Source organism: Nasonia vitripennis, chromosome 1, assembly GCF_009193385.2.
Source record: "Nasonia vitripennis strain AsymCx chromosome 1, Nvit_psr_1.1, whole genome shotgun sequence".
Lineage (NCBI taxonomy): Eukaryota > Metazoa > Arthropoda > Insecta > Hymenoptera > Pteromalidae > Nasonia > Nasonia vitripennis.
In genome coordinates this window covers 29,645,410-29,665,615 of record NC_045757.1, presented here as the reverse complement: position 1 = coordinate 29,665,615, position 20,206 = coordinate 29,645,410, and the positions used below count along the sequence as shown (strand labels likewise).

Genomic DNA, 20,206 nt, shown 5'->3' with positions numbered 1-20,206 from the left:
AAACATTCGCGTTCGCACTATAAAAAAAACGGACTGTTTACTTCCGTTTGTTACGGTATGATCACTCGAATTTCATCCTACCCCCTGCACTCACGTATACCTTTTCACCAAAACACGAGCCCCGTTCCCGTCCATACCAAATGCACATACATCGTGTATTTCCGCAAAACAAAACCATAACCTACAATCAAAAACACTCACCTCTCAATTCGACGAAAAAATCAGCCCCTCATCCAGCAACACGCAACAGATACAAGCAGCAAAACACAGCAGATCACCAGCTCCCGAATTTCTCGGGAAAGCCAAGAAAAGTCCACGCACTCGACGATCTCACAGAAACTCGCTGTCAACAACGTCCTCTCTCGCGCGCGAAAGCTCACACCGCATCAGTAAACGTAAACATCGATGTAAACGTGAAACCGGCGACACGCGCACGCGACCTAAAGACTGTTACGGAGAGCGAGTGAGTGAGTGAGAGAGCATAGAAGAGCTCGTGCAATATGTGCAGTCTCCCTGCGCGGCGTTCCGCGACTGACTGACGATCGTATCGTGGCGAGCGCCGCGTGGCCAGCGCCACCCGTGACCCGGCGGCGACACCGCCAACCAATCGAGCCGGCTCCACGACTACTGCCGGGCTATACTAATACTCGCTCTATTCTGGGTATTATAATGCGATGTTTCTTTCGTGGCGAGATGACGGGTGGGATTTTTTTTTCGGGGATGTTGTTGCTAACAGGTGACTGGCGCGGATGGACGAGTGCGAGGGGTTTACCTTGACATTGTTCGTAGTGTTTGTGTTTCGTCGGTTTTTCGGTTTGTGGAGTGCGAGCGAGAGATAGGATTTGAAACGAGAGCCGGCTGATATCTGGGGGCTATAAAGATGACGATTGAGTTTAAAGCTGGATTACGTGTAAATGTGTGTTTTGAGATTAAACGAGCTTTGCCTGTTTTCGTAATTGTTCACCAAAGTCAACGAATGTATGATACTCCGAATCGTCAAGGATAAACGCTTTATTCAAATAATTATTTTTGGCAGAGATATGATATATTGCAATTCAATTTGATTAATTGAAACTGTAATATGATCAAACGCGCACGAGAGATCCTTTAATTCAAGTTCGCGCTATAATTATTACCTCGTGCAAGTTTCAAGTCTTCTACACGGTGGAGTTTGAATTTGCACATCCGCTTACATGCGCAAGCGTCTTACGCTCGAAATCCATGTATGAATCACAGTCGGTAGTACACCGCGCGCACTCAAATTCAAATTATCATATTAATGTTGAAACCCTTCCTGTGCGTGACTAATCGCATTTCATTGGATCGATCATTAAATTATAAATTAAACATCGTTTTTGTTTTTTAATCATTCAACTGTATTAAAAAAGTGAATCAACGTATAACGTTATAGTATTCATAAAACCAACTCACAGTCTCTGCCGAATCTTCTCTCAACTCTGCAGCCAGCGAAAATTTCACACACACACACACGCGCGCGCGCGCGCGCAGATCACAAGTCTCATAGCAGCAGCAGGAGCGGCAGTGCAACTTTTGCCGAGAATTGTTGACTATGAGTGACTAATAGTTGGCCCAACTAATTTGTCGGCGCAGTGGAGCAGTTTATTACGGGACAGCTTCTCGCTTTTCATCGGCGGAGCAGCAGTGGTGTCATCGAAGAAAGCCCCAAGTCTCAGCGCTCGCGCGCGCGAGAGAGATAATATACTTGTGTGTGCCGCAGCTATAAGAGGCGGTCGACAGAGAGCGAACGTCGCTGCAACGGCGGCGGCATATCCCCCAACGGAGGCAAAACTTTCATTGCAGCTATAGACTAGTCGTTTGGGCGTGAGCATGGTAAATTGAGATCAATGCGCAATAACGGCCGGTCCCCTGGGCCTCGACTTTGCCTTTGCCAAACAAAAACCCCGCACCGCGCGCCGGCACGGAAGTTTCTTTGGACGTGGCCCATTTTTTACGGCATTGTCATTTCGACCGCTCGCTCGCGCCGCATTCGCGCTGAAAGAGAAAATGATGTCTCCGAGTGGGAGGAGTTGCCGTATGTATGTATAGCTATAGGTGTATATATATGAACAGGGACTACGGAATTGAGAAATAGTGGAGAAGTACGTGACAGGGGATGCTGTAAATTACTTTTTGCCAGACAAAGTCATCTATGTGTTAGCTGCGTAATGGGGATCTTTATGGATTCGGAGAGGTGTGCGTATTGAATCTGCCGCTGAGGCTGCTGTGCGTGCATAGAGGTGTATACCTATATATAGCTGTAGCGCTTTGTCGTATTATGATGCGGTGAACGGGGCTTTTTTCGGGTTAAAAGGTGAAAGAGGCGGTGATTTTTTTTCGCGACTATACGAGGTATTAGAAAAGAGTCTGAGTTATCGATTCGAACTGAACAAAAGTCGTTTTTTTTTGTTTGGTGGTACGATTAGACTTCGGTATGAAACGGTAAAATAATTATAAAGTTACCATCGCACAGGAAACTATATTTGTTCTTTCTTACACACAATACACCTTCCCAAAATCATTTCTCTCCAGAAATTTCAGCTCGAGAAAAAAACTCGATTATCCCGATGAGCAATTTGTCATAATTCGAAACATCAATACCATACAGAGTATCCGGCGCACAATTAACGCTCACCGGTTTCATCCGCGAGCCTTCCGCGCGCGCGCTCGCGTAACAATCACCAAGCATCGAAAATATACCCTCTCGTTCTCTCTCTCTCTCTCTCTCTCTCTCTCTCTCTCTCTCTCTCTCTCTCTCTACACCATTAATCTTATCAGATCAGCCGTATAACACATAAAAGGAGCAGACTTCGAAATAATAAAAACTCTCTCTCTCTCTCGGTCTGTGCGCAGTGTGTACACCGTATACGCGGCTGCAACCGCGGAGCGAAACGTTATGGAAAAAAAAGTAATATAGAAAACGTAATAGACGAAGAAGGGAAAAGGCAATAAGTACGGCGCACGTATCAAAAGTGTATACGCGTATAGGTATACGTGTGTATAAACGGAAAGGCTCGCGCGCACGCACTGCGGAAGGAGGAGAGCGCGGAAGACGGAAAAATAGAGGTCCAAAAGTCGTTCGCGAAATATACCCTCGACTCGCGCGCGCGGGCGCTGGTATACAGCCGTATACGTATAAACACAAGCTCGAGCGTCATAAATCTTTGTTCAGCTTGCCTAGAACAGGCGCACACGAGCCGAAAGTTCGAGCTATTCCTCAGGGCGCGCACAATCGGTGTGTGTGCACTCGCTGCTGATGTACACCCCTTTCCTATATATGTATATATGTATATATATATATATATATATATACACGCACACAGGTTTCGTTTCACCATTAATAACTCGCGAGAGCGAGTGAGCAGCCGAATTAACAGTCTCCGACGTATTGCAGCGGCTTTGCGCCGATTAATCTGCGTTATATACGCGCGACGCGACCAAAAGCCCCGCGATTTGCCCCCGCGCGTATCCGCGAGAGAATCGAGCTATGCTTGTGTAGGATGAATATTAAGAGGCGCTCCGAGGACAAAGAGAGCCTTTGACAAGGCTGTGTGCAGTGTTATTCGAGAGATCGATTCGATGTATGGGTGTATTGAGTGGAATGTTTTTATTTTATCTCGAGAGGACTCGTTACTGTGTATGCGGTTACATATCGGATGATGGAATCGTTACGTCGGGAATGCGAATGCCTGAAACTGGATGATACCAGATGATCGGATTTTCGTATTTTCCTTCAACTCGCGTTCAGCGCTGCACTTATACCATACACACACAAAAAAGAAAAGATTCTAAACTGCGAAATAATCGCTGTGCAACCTCATCAAACAGCACGCATATCCTTAATAAATAACTCGCGCTCCCCGTAATCATCTCGAGCACATCCCCATCGGCCAAATTAACTCCCCCGCAAAGATCGCATCGAGTCACGTGTATCAAAAAATCAAACCCTTGCATCTTCTCCCTCTAAAAAAGCTCTCTCCTCGCAACGCCGCGCCCTCTCGAGTCCATACGCCGGCGCAAAAAAAAAGCGCGCGCGCACAAGCTTCGAGAGAGCATAGAACGCGCGCACACTTGCGCATATAAAGAAGGGTGGATTGCAAATTTTAATGTGTCACGTGCACGCACGCAGGTGGATGGCCTCGCGCGCGCGCATGAAAATTGCCGGTTTCGAGGGCCGCCGCCGCCGCCGCCGCCGTAAAATGAATCGCTTTTTTACGTGCGCGCATCGGTCCTCACTCGCTCGCTCTCTCGCGCGCGCACCTTTTAACCATATCCCGCGAATTTCCTCCTCTTATCCTCGCAGCGGCCATTATACCGAGCGCGTGTGGTTTTACGCGCGCGCGCGTGTGTGTATAGCAGGCCGAGCGATAATATAATGTTGGTGCGACGAGCGGAGGGAAAAATCGCGAGAGGGAGGAGGCTCGTAAAAATCGAAACGTTCGGGCGGATGATTATTTTTTTAGAGGAGAGGGATGTGCGATGGATGGATTGATCGTCTATGGGCTGGGGTTATGGGGCCCTAAATTTTTTTCGCACTCGACGCGTCGCCAGATAATGAGACACTTGTCTGTGCGGAGAGAGGGAGGAGGGATTTTTTTAGGGCTTCGTTTAACGTCTGAGTTTATAGACGACGGGCAGCGTCCTCGCCAGAGATGCCTTTGCGATGAAATTTAATTAGTTGCTGAGCCGAGATTAGAACATCGTGTGCTTCGATTCGTATGCGGGATTAGGCGACGAGCCGCAAAGATAGTTTTAATAAGTTTACTATTGCGAGAGAGGTGATGTATTTTCTTCGAAGGATTAGGAGTATCTTTGCTGTTGCTCGATTACGAACAAGATAGTTTTGTAGGCCGAGTGTTGGAAAGCCGTCATAGAGCACGTTTATAGATACAGCGATTTGGTTCATCGCTGACGTCATAATTTTACGTTGTGAAATATCTCTCATAAGTTTGATAAAAAAAAGCGATGACCTCGATCTCGCTAATTTTGTTTACCTGTCGCACTGTGTATTTTTCATTGCTCGCATCGATACAGAGACTTTAATAATTGCGTGTTTTTTTTTAACATTAAAGAAAATTGCAAGCAATGATACCGTTTGAATTATAGTAGGACATGAAAGAGTGCATCTTCTGCTGAGTAACACGCAATGACAACAGCCCGGTTGAAAAATAGTACATTGTGCAACAAGGGGAGAAAATAAGCTATGTCAATCGAGGATGATGTTTGAGCACGAGTGGTAGTCGAGGGCGCCGTAGGCGCCAGAGACGGTCAAACATCATCCGAGTCTGGAAAAGCACATTCGCCCCTCGTTGTTCATCGTGCTTTTTATAACAAGTGTATATAAGGAAGACCATTTTTGTCGCCTATGAAATAGATCGAGAATAGAGTTTCTCGAGTCGTCCCCTACGGTGTGCGTGTATAGATATATACAAATCAAAATTTTGAAAGTTTTGAAAAATTTTGAAAATATTGGAAAATTTTGGAAATTGTTTCAAAAGTTTTTAACTATTTAAAGCTTTAGTAAGGAGTTAAAAAAAATCAATCAAGAAGAGCGAAAATGGTCATTTCTCAAATTATTGTAGGCTCGTTCTACCTTATAGGGAGCGAAAATGGATTAATTTATACATGTATTATGACCAGGGACTCTTGCTCTACATTTTGTCTGACACTCCGAACACCCTATTTTCGGTCCACTTTATAGGCGCCGAAAATGTTTTTTTTTATGCACGTGTTATGAAATAGTACATTACACAACTAGGGGCGAAAGTTAGCTTTTTCAAGCGAGGATGATGATTGAGCACGAGTGGGAGAGAAATGCAAAGTTGGATCAACCGGCTTGGAAAAGCACATTTTCGCCCCTTGTTGTACAATGTACTATTATAAGCCCTCAGAGTACAGTTCATCGTATTTGTAAATTTTCATGATCCCAAAGCAGAAGGTTTGCTTAGCTCTGACGAGCTTACGGCAACATCTGGTTTTAAGGGCAATTCAGGTCTACGGCTTTCAGATAAGCCAAGAGACTTTACAGGTATGCCACATTGTACTCTGAGGGCTTGTAAACCAATATTTATGGCTAAACAATGTATTGATTTATAATTATTTAAATTTTGTGCTTCAGCATAAGTATACAAATTTTGAGGTTAAGAGGTTAGGTTGTACATATTGCAATACTTATTCTCAAACCTTTCGCAAAACTTTAATAAATTCCACGAAACCAATAGGTCTCTTATGAATTTGTCACTCATTGTGATATGATATGCTAAAAAACATAAACATATAAGTAGAACCTCACGTATTCGGCGCGGCTGATATAGCGCGGGGAGGAGCCAAGCTTGGACTACTGCAAACTACGGTAGAATCAGCCTGAGTCCACCGCTAAATCAGTGCGAGTCTGAAAAAGCCAATTCGCTCCTTGTTGAGTACCGTACTTTTTATAATCAGGGCATCGATAGCGCTCTTTTTAGCCAGCCTAAAAAAACAGAATTTTGAAGATTTTGAAAATTTTCAAAGTTTCAAAAAATGTTTAAATTTTGAAAATGTCAAAAATTTGGATTTGGAAAATTTTGGAAATCTTGGAGGCGCAAGTGCTGTCTGCTTTCGCCCCTAGGGAAAAAACACTTTCGCCTTAAGTATATATGCGTGTTTGGGTGTGTATATATGTACATATACACACAAAAACACTAAAAAGGCCTTTCGCCCAGGCTTCAAAAACTCGACTTTCGCTGCACTTTTTCGTAGGCAAAAAGTGCGTTTTCGATGTACGTGTTATGAAAAAGTTTAAACAAAACAAGTCAAGTTGCGTATAACATCGACATATGACCTATTTTTGGTGTTATCATCCGCATGGTACTACCATATATGGTCACCACATAAAATAAATGTGTCGCTTTTAAGTTTTATTTTTGATTAACAATCAGAAGAGTTATTAGTATGTGCTTATATTACATATTTTTATCGTGTAATTTTATCATATGTTAAATTGAAACCACAAAAGCATATGATAAAAGTACATATTTTTAACATATTGATAAAAACGTATGATTTTTTTCAACCGGGAGAGCGCAGTTATAGGATGAGCAGCCCCAACATTAGGCTCTCAACAGGGCTGCTTTGGCATAAGTTGCATATCCGCTTTATCAGTAGTGTGGATGCAGATATCGTTGAAGGAAAGTATCAAAGCGTCTATGCGCCACCTATATTCGCAAGCCTGAGACTGTAGAGCAACCGGTAAGTTTAAGCGATAATGGTCCCTTTTCTCTACGTACGCTAGATAAAAATACCCTTGGAAAATACTTTTTATACTAGGAAATCTAAGTGCGCTTCGCTCACTTCTTATTATATTATTAATTTACTTAATTCTTGTATCAGTCGAGCAATCATCAACTGAATGCTTCATAACAAAGTCCATCACTTTTTTAAGAGAGAGAGAAATAATTTTTTCAACTCATCGCTTTCATTATCGACAAAGTTACAAACTAAAGTACCAATAAAAAAGGTGAATCTCGTCAACGCGCACCTATAAATATAAACTCCATACACGCAACACAAAAACATCTCCACTTCATGATATTCCTTCTACACCGTGCGCGCGCGAAAGCATTTCCATTTCCGAAAATATCCAGGTGCGCTTCCATTTCCCAAGATTCATCCGTCCGCGGCCGCACCTACACACGAAATCTGCATATTTACCGCTCGCGTCTATATACATGTGTATACATCCTGCCACCCACACGTCCATCTATAGAGCCAACCTGAGAGCTGACCAGGCGCATCTGATCGAATCGAGAGACGGAAATAGGCGGGCGCGCGTCGCAATGGACAACGCGATGTTGATTTACGTACATCAGGAAGTAGTCGAGGGCGCGAAATACACGCGGTGTGTAGGTATGCCTGGCTACGAAAGAGTCGATGCTACAGTAGTGCGCTAACAGTTTGACCCCGACGTATCGATCCCTCGAGTGCTGTGTAGGAGACTGATTGGCGATGAGCTGATGTCGAACGAAAATCAGACAAATTTACTTTTTTCCATAAATTCGATTCAGCTTTTTTTTATCAATGACACCAGTCGAATAAATGTTACGATACACTGGCGTATGGTAATCCAAGCGCATGAATATTTAGAAATAATATTTTTCATCACACACAGGCACAGACACGGCTTTCGGAATATATAAATCTTTGATCGGATGAGTATATATGAATATAGGAAAACACAAGCCAGGAAGAGAAACAGCTGGGCGCTCGGGCGCTTTGTATTCGAGATACATATTGTATGACTCATCGTTTTTCAATTTCGTAAAACGCATACCCACCCTCCGCGAGAGATGCGCGCGCGTATTTTGATTGATGCATCAGCGGATTCCGACTAAATATGTCAATTACGAAAGATCGCGCGTGTGAAAGAAAAGCGAAAGGTATCAATTATCGCTTTTCCCCCGAATATTTTTCACTATACACATACGCTGCCGCGGCTTCATCACAAGAAAACGTTATACGCCCAACAAAAGGGTAAAAATTTGAAAATCCGAAAAAATCCGCCGAGTGAAAAAACACAATAACCGCTGCGTTATATATAGCTCTAACGAGGCGACATTTTTTTTGCGGCACAAAAGACCCAAGCACCGAATAAAAATACAGTTTCAAGTATATTCCACCAGCTCTATACATATATATCCCTTCACTGGACAAAAAAAAAAGAACGACACCAGCCGCTCCATTCCATTTTTCATCTCTTGGCGTCGCCTTCAGGGCAATAAAACGCCAACCCTGACGAGGTGGAAAATAGCAAAATAACCCAGGGCTACAAAATAAAAACACACACACACATGAGCGGCTCACCGGTCAACGAGTTTGAATATAACTTCTGGGGTGCTATCATTAAAAACACTCGAGAAAACGGCACAAGTCACACCGGCGTAATCCCGACGAAGCAGCTGACTCCGTTTTCCCTCTCTGTGAGAGTGGCGATGTTTTCCTCGCAGTCCTGCACACACGGCATTCATATGCTCCAAGCCAAGAAAGCAGGTAGGTTATATGCATGTATATGTGGGGCTCGACTGAATAGTAACATCGAGACCGAGAGAACCCCTTATATAGCCAGCTGCAAAGGGATGCTTCTCTCTCTCTCTCTCTCTCTCTCTCTCTCTCTCTCTCTCTCTCTCTCTCTCTCTCTCTCCGACGACCTACATTTCCTTCGGCATATTAAATTTAGATTTCGCTCTTCTGCTCTATCCTGGGCTTACAGAGACTTTTTAGCCTTTTTTTCTGCTGCAAGCTGGGCTTCGAATACTTGGCCTTTTTTTCGTTGCGTTTATAAGTACACGTGGAAATCTGCGCGTAATTGCCTGACCTCGAGGAAACGCGTTCGCGATTATACCGAGGTATTCCTACAAGGAAGATTCATTATTACGCGATGACGATTAATAATAAAAGATGACTCTCGAAACTAAGTTATCCGAGAGTTGACGGGCGCTGACCCGAAATTCATGAAAGCGAGCATGTATTCAGGAATTTTCTAATTCCCTTTCGGTTAAGCTGATTCACATTTCAGCCTTTTGACTGCGTAATGCGGTAAAGCGTGATTGAAAATTACATTGTCCCAGGACTTTGGTACAGAAACGTTTAGCAGTTTATGAGCCACTTAGCACTGACCATTCACTAGTCTACTCAGCAGTTTCACTGCTCAATTTCCCGTAAGATGAAAAAATTGTGAAAATAAACTGTATATCCGCATACTCGGGCAGTTTCAGCATAAGCGACTCGATAAGCAGCAGGCTCAACAAGGCAGTTTTATTAATACACTCTGCTCGCAGATTCTGACGAGGAAAATCGAGAAACGCTTACGCGCCACTTATCTTCCCTGGCCAGAGGCTCGGCGTGTATAACCGGTGGTGGTCGTTAAGAATAAAACAGCCCTAATTAAATTACAGCTTATATCGACCCTACATACATCACCATTCCGCAAGCTCGGATTACACCGCCATACTGCATCCTGGCGAATCTTTTCCCCCGTCATAATAGCTGCACCACAGCACACACGCGTATCCGGCGCATTTCTCGGAAATCTGTTATTACACATCCAGTATAATATAGGGTATACACACAGCCTCGCACTTGTGAAACAAAGGCTTGCGCGGATTCCGATAAGCTTGCGGGGCGAGAACCGCAGGTGACGGGATATTTCGAGCTTTCGCTGCACGCTATGCGCGAAAGTTAGCTGCGGTGTCGTTTGTTCTGGCTCTGATGTGTGTGCTACGCTGCGCTGAGTTGTGCACTGCGGTCCCCTGTGACGCCGCACGCGTTTAATCGCTGCTTTACTTCGCAGAGAGCTTGCGAGACGCTTCTCACTTTGTGCGCGATAGCTCTGCTTTTTGGCTTGATGTGAAAGTTAAGGGCACCCGCAAAGCTTGAATCTGTTGAAGCTGATTTTTTGATAATTAGTTACTGTTGAATGTGTGATATTTCTGACGTTTTACGCTTGCATTAATGTTTTAATATAAACACATATCATGTGAGTGACAACGAGTGACAACGAGACTTCATCGCTGCATAACTCATTTAGCAGCTTCAACGCCCCTGCGATCAACCATAAAATCTATCAGAAAATCCGCCTGGTAAAAAAGCCACCCAAGAGCATAAACGCGTCAGTTACTCAGCGCGAAAACTCCAAGCAAGAATTTAACGATCTTGGCCTTTCGTATGCGCCTCGTCGAAGCTCTCTCTCTCTCTCTCTCTCTCTCTCTCTCTCTCTCTCTCTCTCTCTCTCTCCCTCTCTCTCTCCTGCGGCGGCGAGAAGAGAAAAAAAAAGAGGTGACACGAGCAATTACCGAGGGCTTCAAGCGTATATAACTCAGATAAGAGCGCATCAGTAATAATGCACGCGTCCGTGAAAATTCAAGCGTAAAATTACGATGAAAAATCCGTTCTTCCGCAGCAGTTTGCTCCGCACGCCAGACGCAATTTTGCAAATTTCGCGCGCGCACACACACAAACTTCCGCGAGTCACGGCACAGAAAAATTTTCTCCGTCTAGAAAGAGAGAGAAGAGGAAGAGGCGCGTATGTATATTATTATATAGCCTGGCAGAGAAGGAAAAAAGGAAGGAATTCTTACTTTCCCAACAAGTCGCGCGAGGATTGTTTGACCGGCTTTCGCGATGTATAGAAATGAACGTCGACGCGCAGGAGATAGAGAGCTGGAGCAAGTGTATACGTATAAATAATCACGAGGGTGTATACGTGTGTAGCGGCACGTTTTTTGTAAAATTTATAAACTTTCACTGCAGATGGGCTCGAGCAAGCGATGAAGACTTCGAATGTAAGTTTTGCCGAGCGCGTCTCTTTCGTACAAAATCAGCGGCACGCTGCGGATAAAATCTTCTGTTTATATTTTGTAAAGTCTCTCGTACAGCGCCGCTTCCGTGAAACTCGAGCACCCAGCTTGATACGGAATCCCTCTGGATGCAAGATGCGCTGAAGTTTTGCTAAAATGATTTCAGTTCTTGAGCAACTAATTTTTATAGTACACCGGCGGAATAAAATTTCGTTTTCTTTCTTTCACTAACTTTTGAGAAAACTGCTAATCCAAGGACGACCCAAAATTCTTGAAAAAATCTCCGAAGCAGAAGCTAAGCTAGCAAAACGAAGTCGCAAAGGACAGCGGCACTATCCGTTCGCTCTTCGACGTGTCTCTCTTCCGGGCTGATGCCTTTGCAGCGTCTGCGGCAGATCCACGATGCCTATACTCCCAGACATGTAGGAAACACAAGGGGATGATGCCGCGGGCCGTATAAGCGCTGTTTATGGAGACCTCAGGCGGCGCATCTCCCATCCGAGCTTAGCGCTGCTGCTGCTGCAGCTATACCCGAGCTACCCCGTTTTACGAGGCGCGGGGATTTTCTCTCTCTCTCTCTCTCTCTCTCTCTCTCTCTCTCTCTCTCTCCGGCGCGCCAGACGGTGCAGGCACTCCCGGGGATTCCCCTGCTACCGCGCGTGACCCCGGGATATCTCTCGCGCGCTTTAATGTGGAAAAATAACGTTCGTTTAAGCGATAGAGGACCGCCGCGCTGCACCGCTGCCATATCGCTTTCTTTATATTCTTTTTACTTGGGACTGCGGCATGCCTGGGATGTACATGCACGCCCGTGGGATTCGCTGGGATATGTTTGGGTTCATAAGTTTTGTTCTGCATGTGTATTTTATAATTGAAATGGCAGCTGGTGAGCTGTGAGGACGATGCGCGGGCTGATTCAGAAATTCTTGATAAACATTTACTAGAGGATGTCAGTTTATCTTTGAAAAATAGCGTTGAATAAAGTTCAATAATTTTCTCAATGCCACTCCAAGTTCTCTTTGTGATATAACGGAGCTATTACGGGCATCGTTGGACACTGGGGGTGTAAAAACTGGTCATAATTTTTTATAGCCAATAGAAAATGTATTATAGGGGCAAGACCATATGGTCCCATTTTATCAGAAAGAGTTACGGTATTGCTATTTAATAAGATATGCATATGGCTCATTATTACGATGCATTTATCGATTTTCTCCTAACTTATAACATCGATCCATATAAAAATCGTATTAACTGGCCTTTCAGGTTAGAATTCATATAATTTATGAACAGTATTAATCAAGGCCAGAACGAAACTTGCGAGAATGAAGCTGTCGTCAGATGTCGAGATGGTGTCTCTATTCGATCTTGGAAATTTAAAAGTCCAACCAGCATTTGAACAAGCCTCTGAATCTACATGAATGTGAGAAATGTACACGCATATTGGTAGTCACAGCATGGGCGTATATAGTTATTAGGATTACACTATATAGTTATTAGGAAAATGGAAAAGTGTCATGCGCCACCTGTATTCACCTACCGGAGACACGGAGAGTTGAGACGGTGACGGGAGGGTCAGTCCAAAACTACTCCGCGCTTTGATAATCGATATCGCTGTAGCAGTCCACGCGTCAAAATTTCAAAAATTTACAAAAAAATTTTCCATCCCGCCATATACACGTATCAAGCTTCCTTCGCCAAAAAGCGCAAAAACTGTCGACTTCCATCGATTTGTATCCTCAATCTACCTGTTTCCGTTCTCGGTAAATATCTATTACAATGCTCTCCTGTGCCTCCTATACTCTCTGCTCTTTTTCTCCCGTTACCGGCGAGCCGGTGATATATATCCCTCGATTGATCCCCACTGTCCGAGGGGTTCATCCCTTTCCTATATATCTATAGGACAAACCCATACGTTGATACTACACACATAGACAGTCGCGTATCCTTGGTGTCGAGGGAAAAAGACGCTCGGCGTCTCTGTGGGAAATTAATGAACGGAGAGCTCTCCGCACTTCGTTGAAAGATTTTAAAAAGGAACGATGGCGCACATACACGCCGTACGATTTCTCTTTCTCTAGACGTTAATGTATTTTTCCCTCGACCGATATTTCCGTACACGTGTGTGTCTGCAGTACACGCAGGTATGGGTTTATATAGGTTTATGAATTATTGCCTATGGGTATAAGCTCGCAACTCTCTGTACTAATGGACAGGGTCTCGCCGCGGATCAATGGATATTCTGGGGAAAATCGAGATCATTTATATATTTTTTTGGGGTGAAAGAACCAGCCGACGAGAGCAACGCGAGGGAAAACGCGCGACGGAGCTTTCCGAAGCATCGACGCGGCGCGGAATAATGGAGAGTAATGAGTGTGTCGCCAAATTGTGGGGAATATGCGCTTAATTTATAAATGTTTTGGAGAGAACGACTCTTGAAAGGTATACAGGGACAAAGGTGCGAACGGACTCTTTGTGTTGCGCTGCAGCGAAGAGTAATAACGCGAGGTTTTATTAGCGATTTGTTCGATGACAAATCGCGCAGGTCTGTCGGAAAAAAATGATCGGAAATAATTTTTGATGATCCGTCATCGCTTTGTCCGCAATCTATGAATTACTCATCACTCTTCGATCGTACGATTGATGATTTCATCACTTTCACAATAAGCTTTATTCAAATCACCAGAATAACTTCCTCTCAAAAACTCGAAAGAGACACCTATAGAACTCCATCCACACTCCGCCAACAGCTTGTAGAATGATAAAAATACCGCGTGTGCAAGAAAAAAGCACCAGAGGAACGAAAACCAAAAAAAATTGGACGACCCGGAAGCGGAGGAAAACACCAGCGAGTAGATGCCGGAGTTTCGGATTAAAATATTTTTCCTCGCGTCCCTGCCGCCGCTACTTAAGAGCCATTGTTTGCGGGCAGAGTTTCGCTCTTGGGACAAGGCTTGGCCTCCGGTGCTTTTTTGCGGTTCTCTTTCTCGCGGCAAATGATTTTTCCGAGAGAAAGACGCGGACGCTGCGCATGGATGTAGATACACTCCGCGGTCCGGAAAATGGACTCCGAAAATGTTTTTGTGCGAGAATGTATATTATACGGGAGGAGACTCTACTACTACTGGCTGTGGCAAAGGATCATGAGTATATGCGGCGGTTGTGAGCGGGCTTATCTGTCGTCTCGCCGTTTTCGCGCTAGGCCGAGCGTTTTGCTGGGTTTTGATGGAATTTCGGAGAGGACGAAATAATTAAAACGTAAGCGCTGGAAGTTGGGTGATTTAGAATTGTTACTTTGTTTCGAAACAGCTGTGCAGCGCGTATAATGATCTTTCTTGAAAATTTGTCTAATGGGTATATTTTTACAGTTTTTATTTTTTCTTTGATAATCTACAACCTGTTAACTTCTTTACCACTTACATCGGATAGAAGGACCACCACACTTTATTTTCAGATTTTTTCGAATTCGATCATGCTCGAGGCAGAAAGCACATTTCAGCAAGAATATTATCGAATTTAATGAAGCCAGTTATAGCATGAGCGGCCAGAGCAGCAAATCAAATGAAGCAGTTGTAGCATTGGTGCGCCACACCGCTATAGATTCGGCTCACCGATTGTCATGATGCAGTTTGGAAGGGCCGGTTCAAAACTGCTTTATTTTCGTAGATTGGACTCGCAACAGTGTTTTTAAGATAAAAATATTTGGGGCATCTAAATATTTTTCGATTTAAAAAAGTCGACATTCGACGCGTTGTGCAACATAATGCGCTTCATGACCTAAAGTGTCGCGCTATACTGCTGAGAGGAGATATTTTAGATTTTTATGCAATCAACATAGTTGCAAAGAGCAAAACGTAGCCTCGTGTATAGCTATACACCACTGATGCGTGTACGGACTGGAGGAGCTTACCCGGATAATGATTCGCCGGGAAATAGGTCATGAATATTATGTGAGAATTTTATACGCGCACCTCTTGGGTATGAGGAGTATAAGAGAGAGAAAAAGGGACGAGAGCGCGTCGTTAGCGAAAATATAAATTTCCAGCGTTTCTAAGTGCTCTCTCGTTGAATAGCGATCGAATTTTCTATTATAAACTCCAAACGTAAAACACACGATAATCGATCACAATTCAATACACCGATATATTGTTTTATAGCATGTAAAACCATTTCAGCGTAATAGATACACAAGAACCCAAAGTATTAATAAAGTTTGCCGCAAACACGAACTTTTTAAATAATTTCACCGCTGCGATATCTCGTTCGCCGCGGATAAAAACTTTGCCCGCTCGGTATACATCGCATAACGCGCTCTGTATATACAATATCCTCTCTCTCTCTCTCTCTCTCTCTCTCTCTCTCTCTCTCTCTCCCGCGGCTCCGCACAAAGTAACCACCTTTGTTTCTAACAAACTTTCGCGCAACTCGCGGCCGGGCATTTTGCTTTTTCGTCTGCCGCAAGAAAGACGACCATAGACTATATACACACCAGATAAGAGGTTTTGCTTTTGAAGTCGAGACTTAGCGCGAGCTTACGTCGGTACTTCGCTTCATTAAATACTAAAGTCCAAGCCTTATTCCGGAGCTTAAGCGCCGAACACTTGCCGTCGTCGGAGACGCATACGGCAGACCGAAATTTAATGCTATTATAAGCTAACTTTTCCTTTTGAAAATGTACGGCGCATATCCATACACAGGTGCGATACGCGCGCGGAAAAATTATACATCGATGCGCAGGAGAATATTGAAAGCAAAAAGTGTACGTGTCTCCGACAATACTGAGCGAAAAAGTCGTGCGCGAGCATAAGTGGAAAATGCAGCGGCAAAGGGGGGCTCAGGTGCGCTTTTTTCGCACGGCTAAGTATGCTGTGGTCTATACGCGGGCTCGGGCGTTTGTTTGGCCTTTTTTTAGAGGCAGGTACATGGCTTTAAAGTGAAATGTTCCGCGTACACAAAGCGGGACTGACAAATAACGGCGTTATTGAATTCCGAAAGAATGTAATATATCGCGCAAATATCGCGTAATGCTTTGTGATACCTCGGATTTTTCACGTCGTTTATATATAATATTTATCATACGTGGTTTGATCGAATACCGAAATATGTGTCCGCTACAACGAAACGTAATTAATTAGTATACACATCCGCGTGTCGAAAAACGGCCCGTGTAAAACCGTCGCTATTAGCATATTTCGTTACACACACAGTTTTCACGGCGCGCAAGTTCGGGAGCGAATTTTACACGCGACGACGACAGGGCAACTTAATTATCAAACTCGACAATGGGACACATCCACGGCTGTGGAATATATTCCATTCGTCCTTTCAATACGGAAACCACAACTCATAATACCCGCGCGCGCGTTCGCCAAACAAATTGGATTAAAAAGCTCGCGGTCGTCGTGTTTTCGCCGGGCGATATTTTCACGTCGCGCGCGCGCGATCGAAAAGTTTCGTAACGGAAATAAAAAGGGGATGAGGCGAGGGAGAGTGTCATGGGAAATTAAAACATTACCTTCTCCGAACGACTCGTCGATCCGCGCTATGGCTTTTTATAGGGATAACGGAGGAGGTATTATACGTGTGCTTGTGTAGGCGCATACGCTCAGATCAGTGTGAGAGAAAGAGTGTTCGAGTCTGGTACTTGCGAATTTCTAATTAAAAAGGCACTCGTTAATTATACCGGCTCTGATTAAAAGTGGCCGGAGCAGATGATGGGATCAGGGGGGATCATATCGTCGTTTTTCTCCGAAGCCTACTCGTAGAGACTATATTTTCGAAAAGTGGTTCCTTTCAATTTTCGCGCTTTTGTGCGCGATCGACCGTTATTATACCAGTAAAAATGACTATTAGAAAAGCAAACAATCAACTCTCTCCCTCCACCATCACGCACATATGGCCTGTCATCGCGTCTGTAGGAGCCAAGACAAACGAGCGCGAAAAAACAAGAATAATCACCTCGAAAACTCTTTGGCCCGAGCCAAGTCAAAGGAAAAGCGTCAAGCAGCCGCGAGGGGAGCTGAGAGAAACTTATCGACGCTATTACCGGTCGAATTTCTGTCCCCGAGCTTGCGATTATCCGAGCGGAATGGTTAACGATCCGTGCGCGAGTCGACTCCACTCTCGAACGTCGTTGGGGGAGTCACGTACGCATTACGGATCTTTTCCCGATTACCGTCTACTTTTTTCTGTACATACACACACGTTGTACGCAAACCGATGCAGATCTCCCACAGGCACAGGTACGCGTTTTATTTTTGTATAATCACACGAAAATCTGAACTTTTCGCGAAGCGTCTACCCTAACCCGATATATTCGAGAAATAATTCAATCTAATGCAACGCGCGGTCGCTCGCGTCTGGCCGTCAGTTAACTTTCGACTAGAGGATGCTACAAGGGCGTAAATTAAATGATTCGATTAAAAGCCAGGGAAATTAAGATCCCACTCTCGCCGCCCGTCGCTGCTGCTGTACATAATGCCGAAATAAGGCGCGGCGGCGGCGCTGCGGTCCGGTGGACTGAATTTTAATCGGCGGCTTCCGGAAAATTTCCTACTCAGAGGAGAGGGAGGAACTTCCCTGCGGTGCCGTATACACCGGGAGAGAGAGAGGGGAGTCGCTCGCGCGATTTGCAGTCCGGAAGTTTTCCCGCGTAACTTGCCTTCCTTCCTTCCTTCCGCGCTTTGTGGAGCCGAGCTACAGAAGCTGCTTCTTCTTCTTCTTTTGATACGCCGTAGGTTTTCTTCTTTTTTCGGGCGGCGCAAGCTCGTTTTTTCGAAACTTTATATAATATGGGGCTTACGCTCGTTTTTTTAGTTTCTCCTGCAGCAGAGCCTATGTGCTCGAATCCGGTGTGTATATATATATTTTTTTAAGTTTAGTCAGAATTCCTGTTACTTTGATTTTTCTCAAAATACGCAACAACTTCCATTTTCATAAGTTATACCGTCGACAGCACTATAGCTTCTCGCAAAAATTTAACGATTCGACGAGCGAAAAGCGCAGTTGTACAATAATTACCACGCGTACGCCTCCCATTTTCATTAATTATCTCCGGCAAAACTATAAAACACCGAGAATCCATTAACAATGTAACGAGCCTCGACGCTCCGCGCGCGCACGTGGCATTGTAATCGAATTAGCACGTAACGTCAATGCTACGAGACTCTCTCTCTCCCGCGATAAATCTCGATGGCAATCTTAAATGGGCGTTTTCGAATTTTCCCGGCTAGATTTTTTCTCTTCAACTCTCGTCTGCACAAGGGCGCAATGACCGACGGAGACGTATATCACGAGACGCTGATGTCTGTGTACACGCGCGTACACACTCACACACGGCTCTCATTATGAAGTCGCGAGAGCTGAGCACGTGCATATAATATAATAATCGGGCTCAGTCATCTCTCACGCATGACCGCGACGGGCAATTAGCTCGAGCTCGCACGCGCGCTGCAGATCCGAACAAAGATGTCGGCGCGCGCGCGCGCGAGCGCAGGCAGCACACCCTAAATTTTATGCCCCGAAGTTACCATCTAGCAGAAGCTGGAGTGAATTATTCGAGTCGATCTCATTTATCGCAAGTCGTTATCGTTCTTATTGTTATTGTTATCGTCTCTATTAGCTTTTGAATAATCCTCTTGTAATATCCTGGTAGAAATGTTCAGCAGTTTATTAGCAGTCACTGCCCAGTTCAGATTGAACTGGCCAGTGCGTTCAGCAGTGACTCGCCAGTCGCTGTGCCTATTTCGTCAGATTTTTGACACAGTCATTGGCCAAGAACTGGGGAATCAGACTTGAAAATAGAACTAATGACAATTGTGCGTTTCTTACTGTTTTTAGCATTGAAGATTAATAAAAATGACAGAATCAAAAGAAATATGTTTCAGAATCAAAAAATATGTTACGAAAGAAATGATAGTTATACTTGGACATTGACAGAAACAGGCTCGCATACTGATGAGGTTGAAATATCTGTTCGAACCTCATCATTGGTGACTTTGAGCACATCGATGACACTTTTTACACAGTACTTGCACTTACACAACACAAAGTCAGTCAGTACCGCATACTTGTACATACTTTCATATATGAGTGTATGCATCTGTAGGGTTAGGTTGACTCTTTTAACACATACCTTCTATACTAAAAGTTTACATTGAAACATTGTCAAAAAACATATTTTTGATTATTTCTTTTGATTCTAAGTAATTTTTATTAATTTCCAATGCTAAAAACAGTAAGAAACGCACAATTGTCATTAGTTCTATTTTCAAGTCTGATTCCCCAGTCCTTGGACAGTGAATGTGTCAAAAATCATTGGTGAATTTGGGCACATTGATGACACTTTGTTATAATTTACACTTAATTAACAATGATTGAGTCAGTGTATACCATATCATTTTTAACATTGACTGAGAATGTGAGAACTGTGTGTGGTGTTATCTGTTATTCTGCTGTATAGGATAGCAGACAACATATTATGTTTATTATACAACCTGTATACTATATGTGGTATATACTCTTATATGTATGTGTGTATGGATTAGGTACTGATTGTGCTGCTATATGAATATAAGTAAGATATAAGCAGACAGCCTGTACCACCTGTAGTATACACTACATAGCATACTAGGTTAAGTTGTTACTTTTTGCTTCTTTTTAACACGTACATTTGAAAAATTATCACAATTATTTGGGTAAACGATAGATTTAAGTAGATTTTTAATTAAAAATAATTATCGTTATTAAATATGTTTTTTTGTCCTTATTATACCTGTTTATTCGTATAATAGATTTGTATAAATTATACTTGGCAGTTCTTAGCGGATGACATGTACTTCGTACTGGTCAGTCACTAG

General features: G+C 43.8%; 1 protein-coding gene across 1 annotated transcript; it reads left to right on the top strand.

The window, feature by feature from the left end:
- The first annotated feature begins 8,771 nt into the window (after window positions 1-8,771).
- On the top strand, window positions 8,772-11,492 carry LOC116415788. The gene is made up of 2 exons (XM_031921009.1): window positions 8,772-9,042; window positions 11,302-11,492. Exons 1-2 carry the CDS (start codon window positions 8,844-8,846, stop codon window positions 11,490-11,492), a joined length of 390 nt encoding a protein of 129 aa, XP_031776869.1. The 5' UTR covers window positions 8,772-8,843.
- Window positions 11,493-20,206: the final 8,714 nt, after the last annotated feature.

Excerpts from the sequence above, each read along its gene's own strand:
- LOC116415788 (XM_031921009.1), top strand. The coding sequence starts at position 8,844 with ATGAGCGGCTCACCGGTCAACGAGTTTGAATATAACTTCTGGGGTGCT. Across the intron at positions 9,043-11,301 it reads GCTCCAAGCCAAGAAAGCAG|ATGGGCTCGAGCAAGCGATG; the intron begins GTAGGTTATATG and ends CTTTCACTGCAG.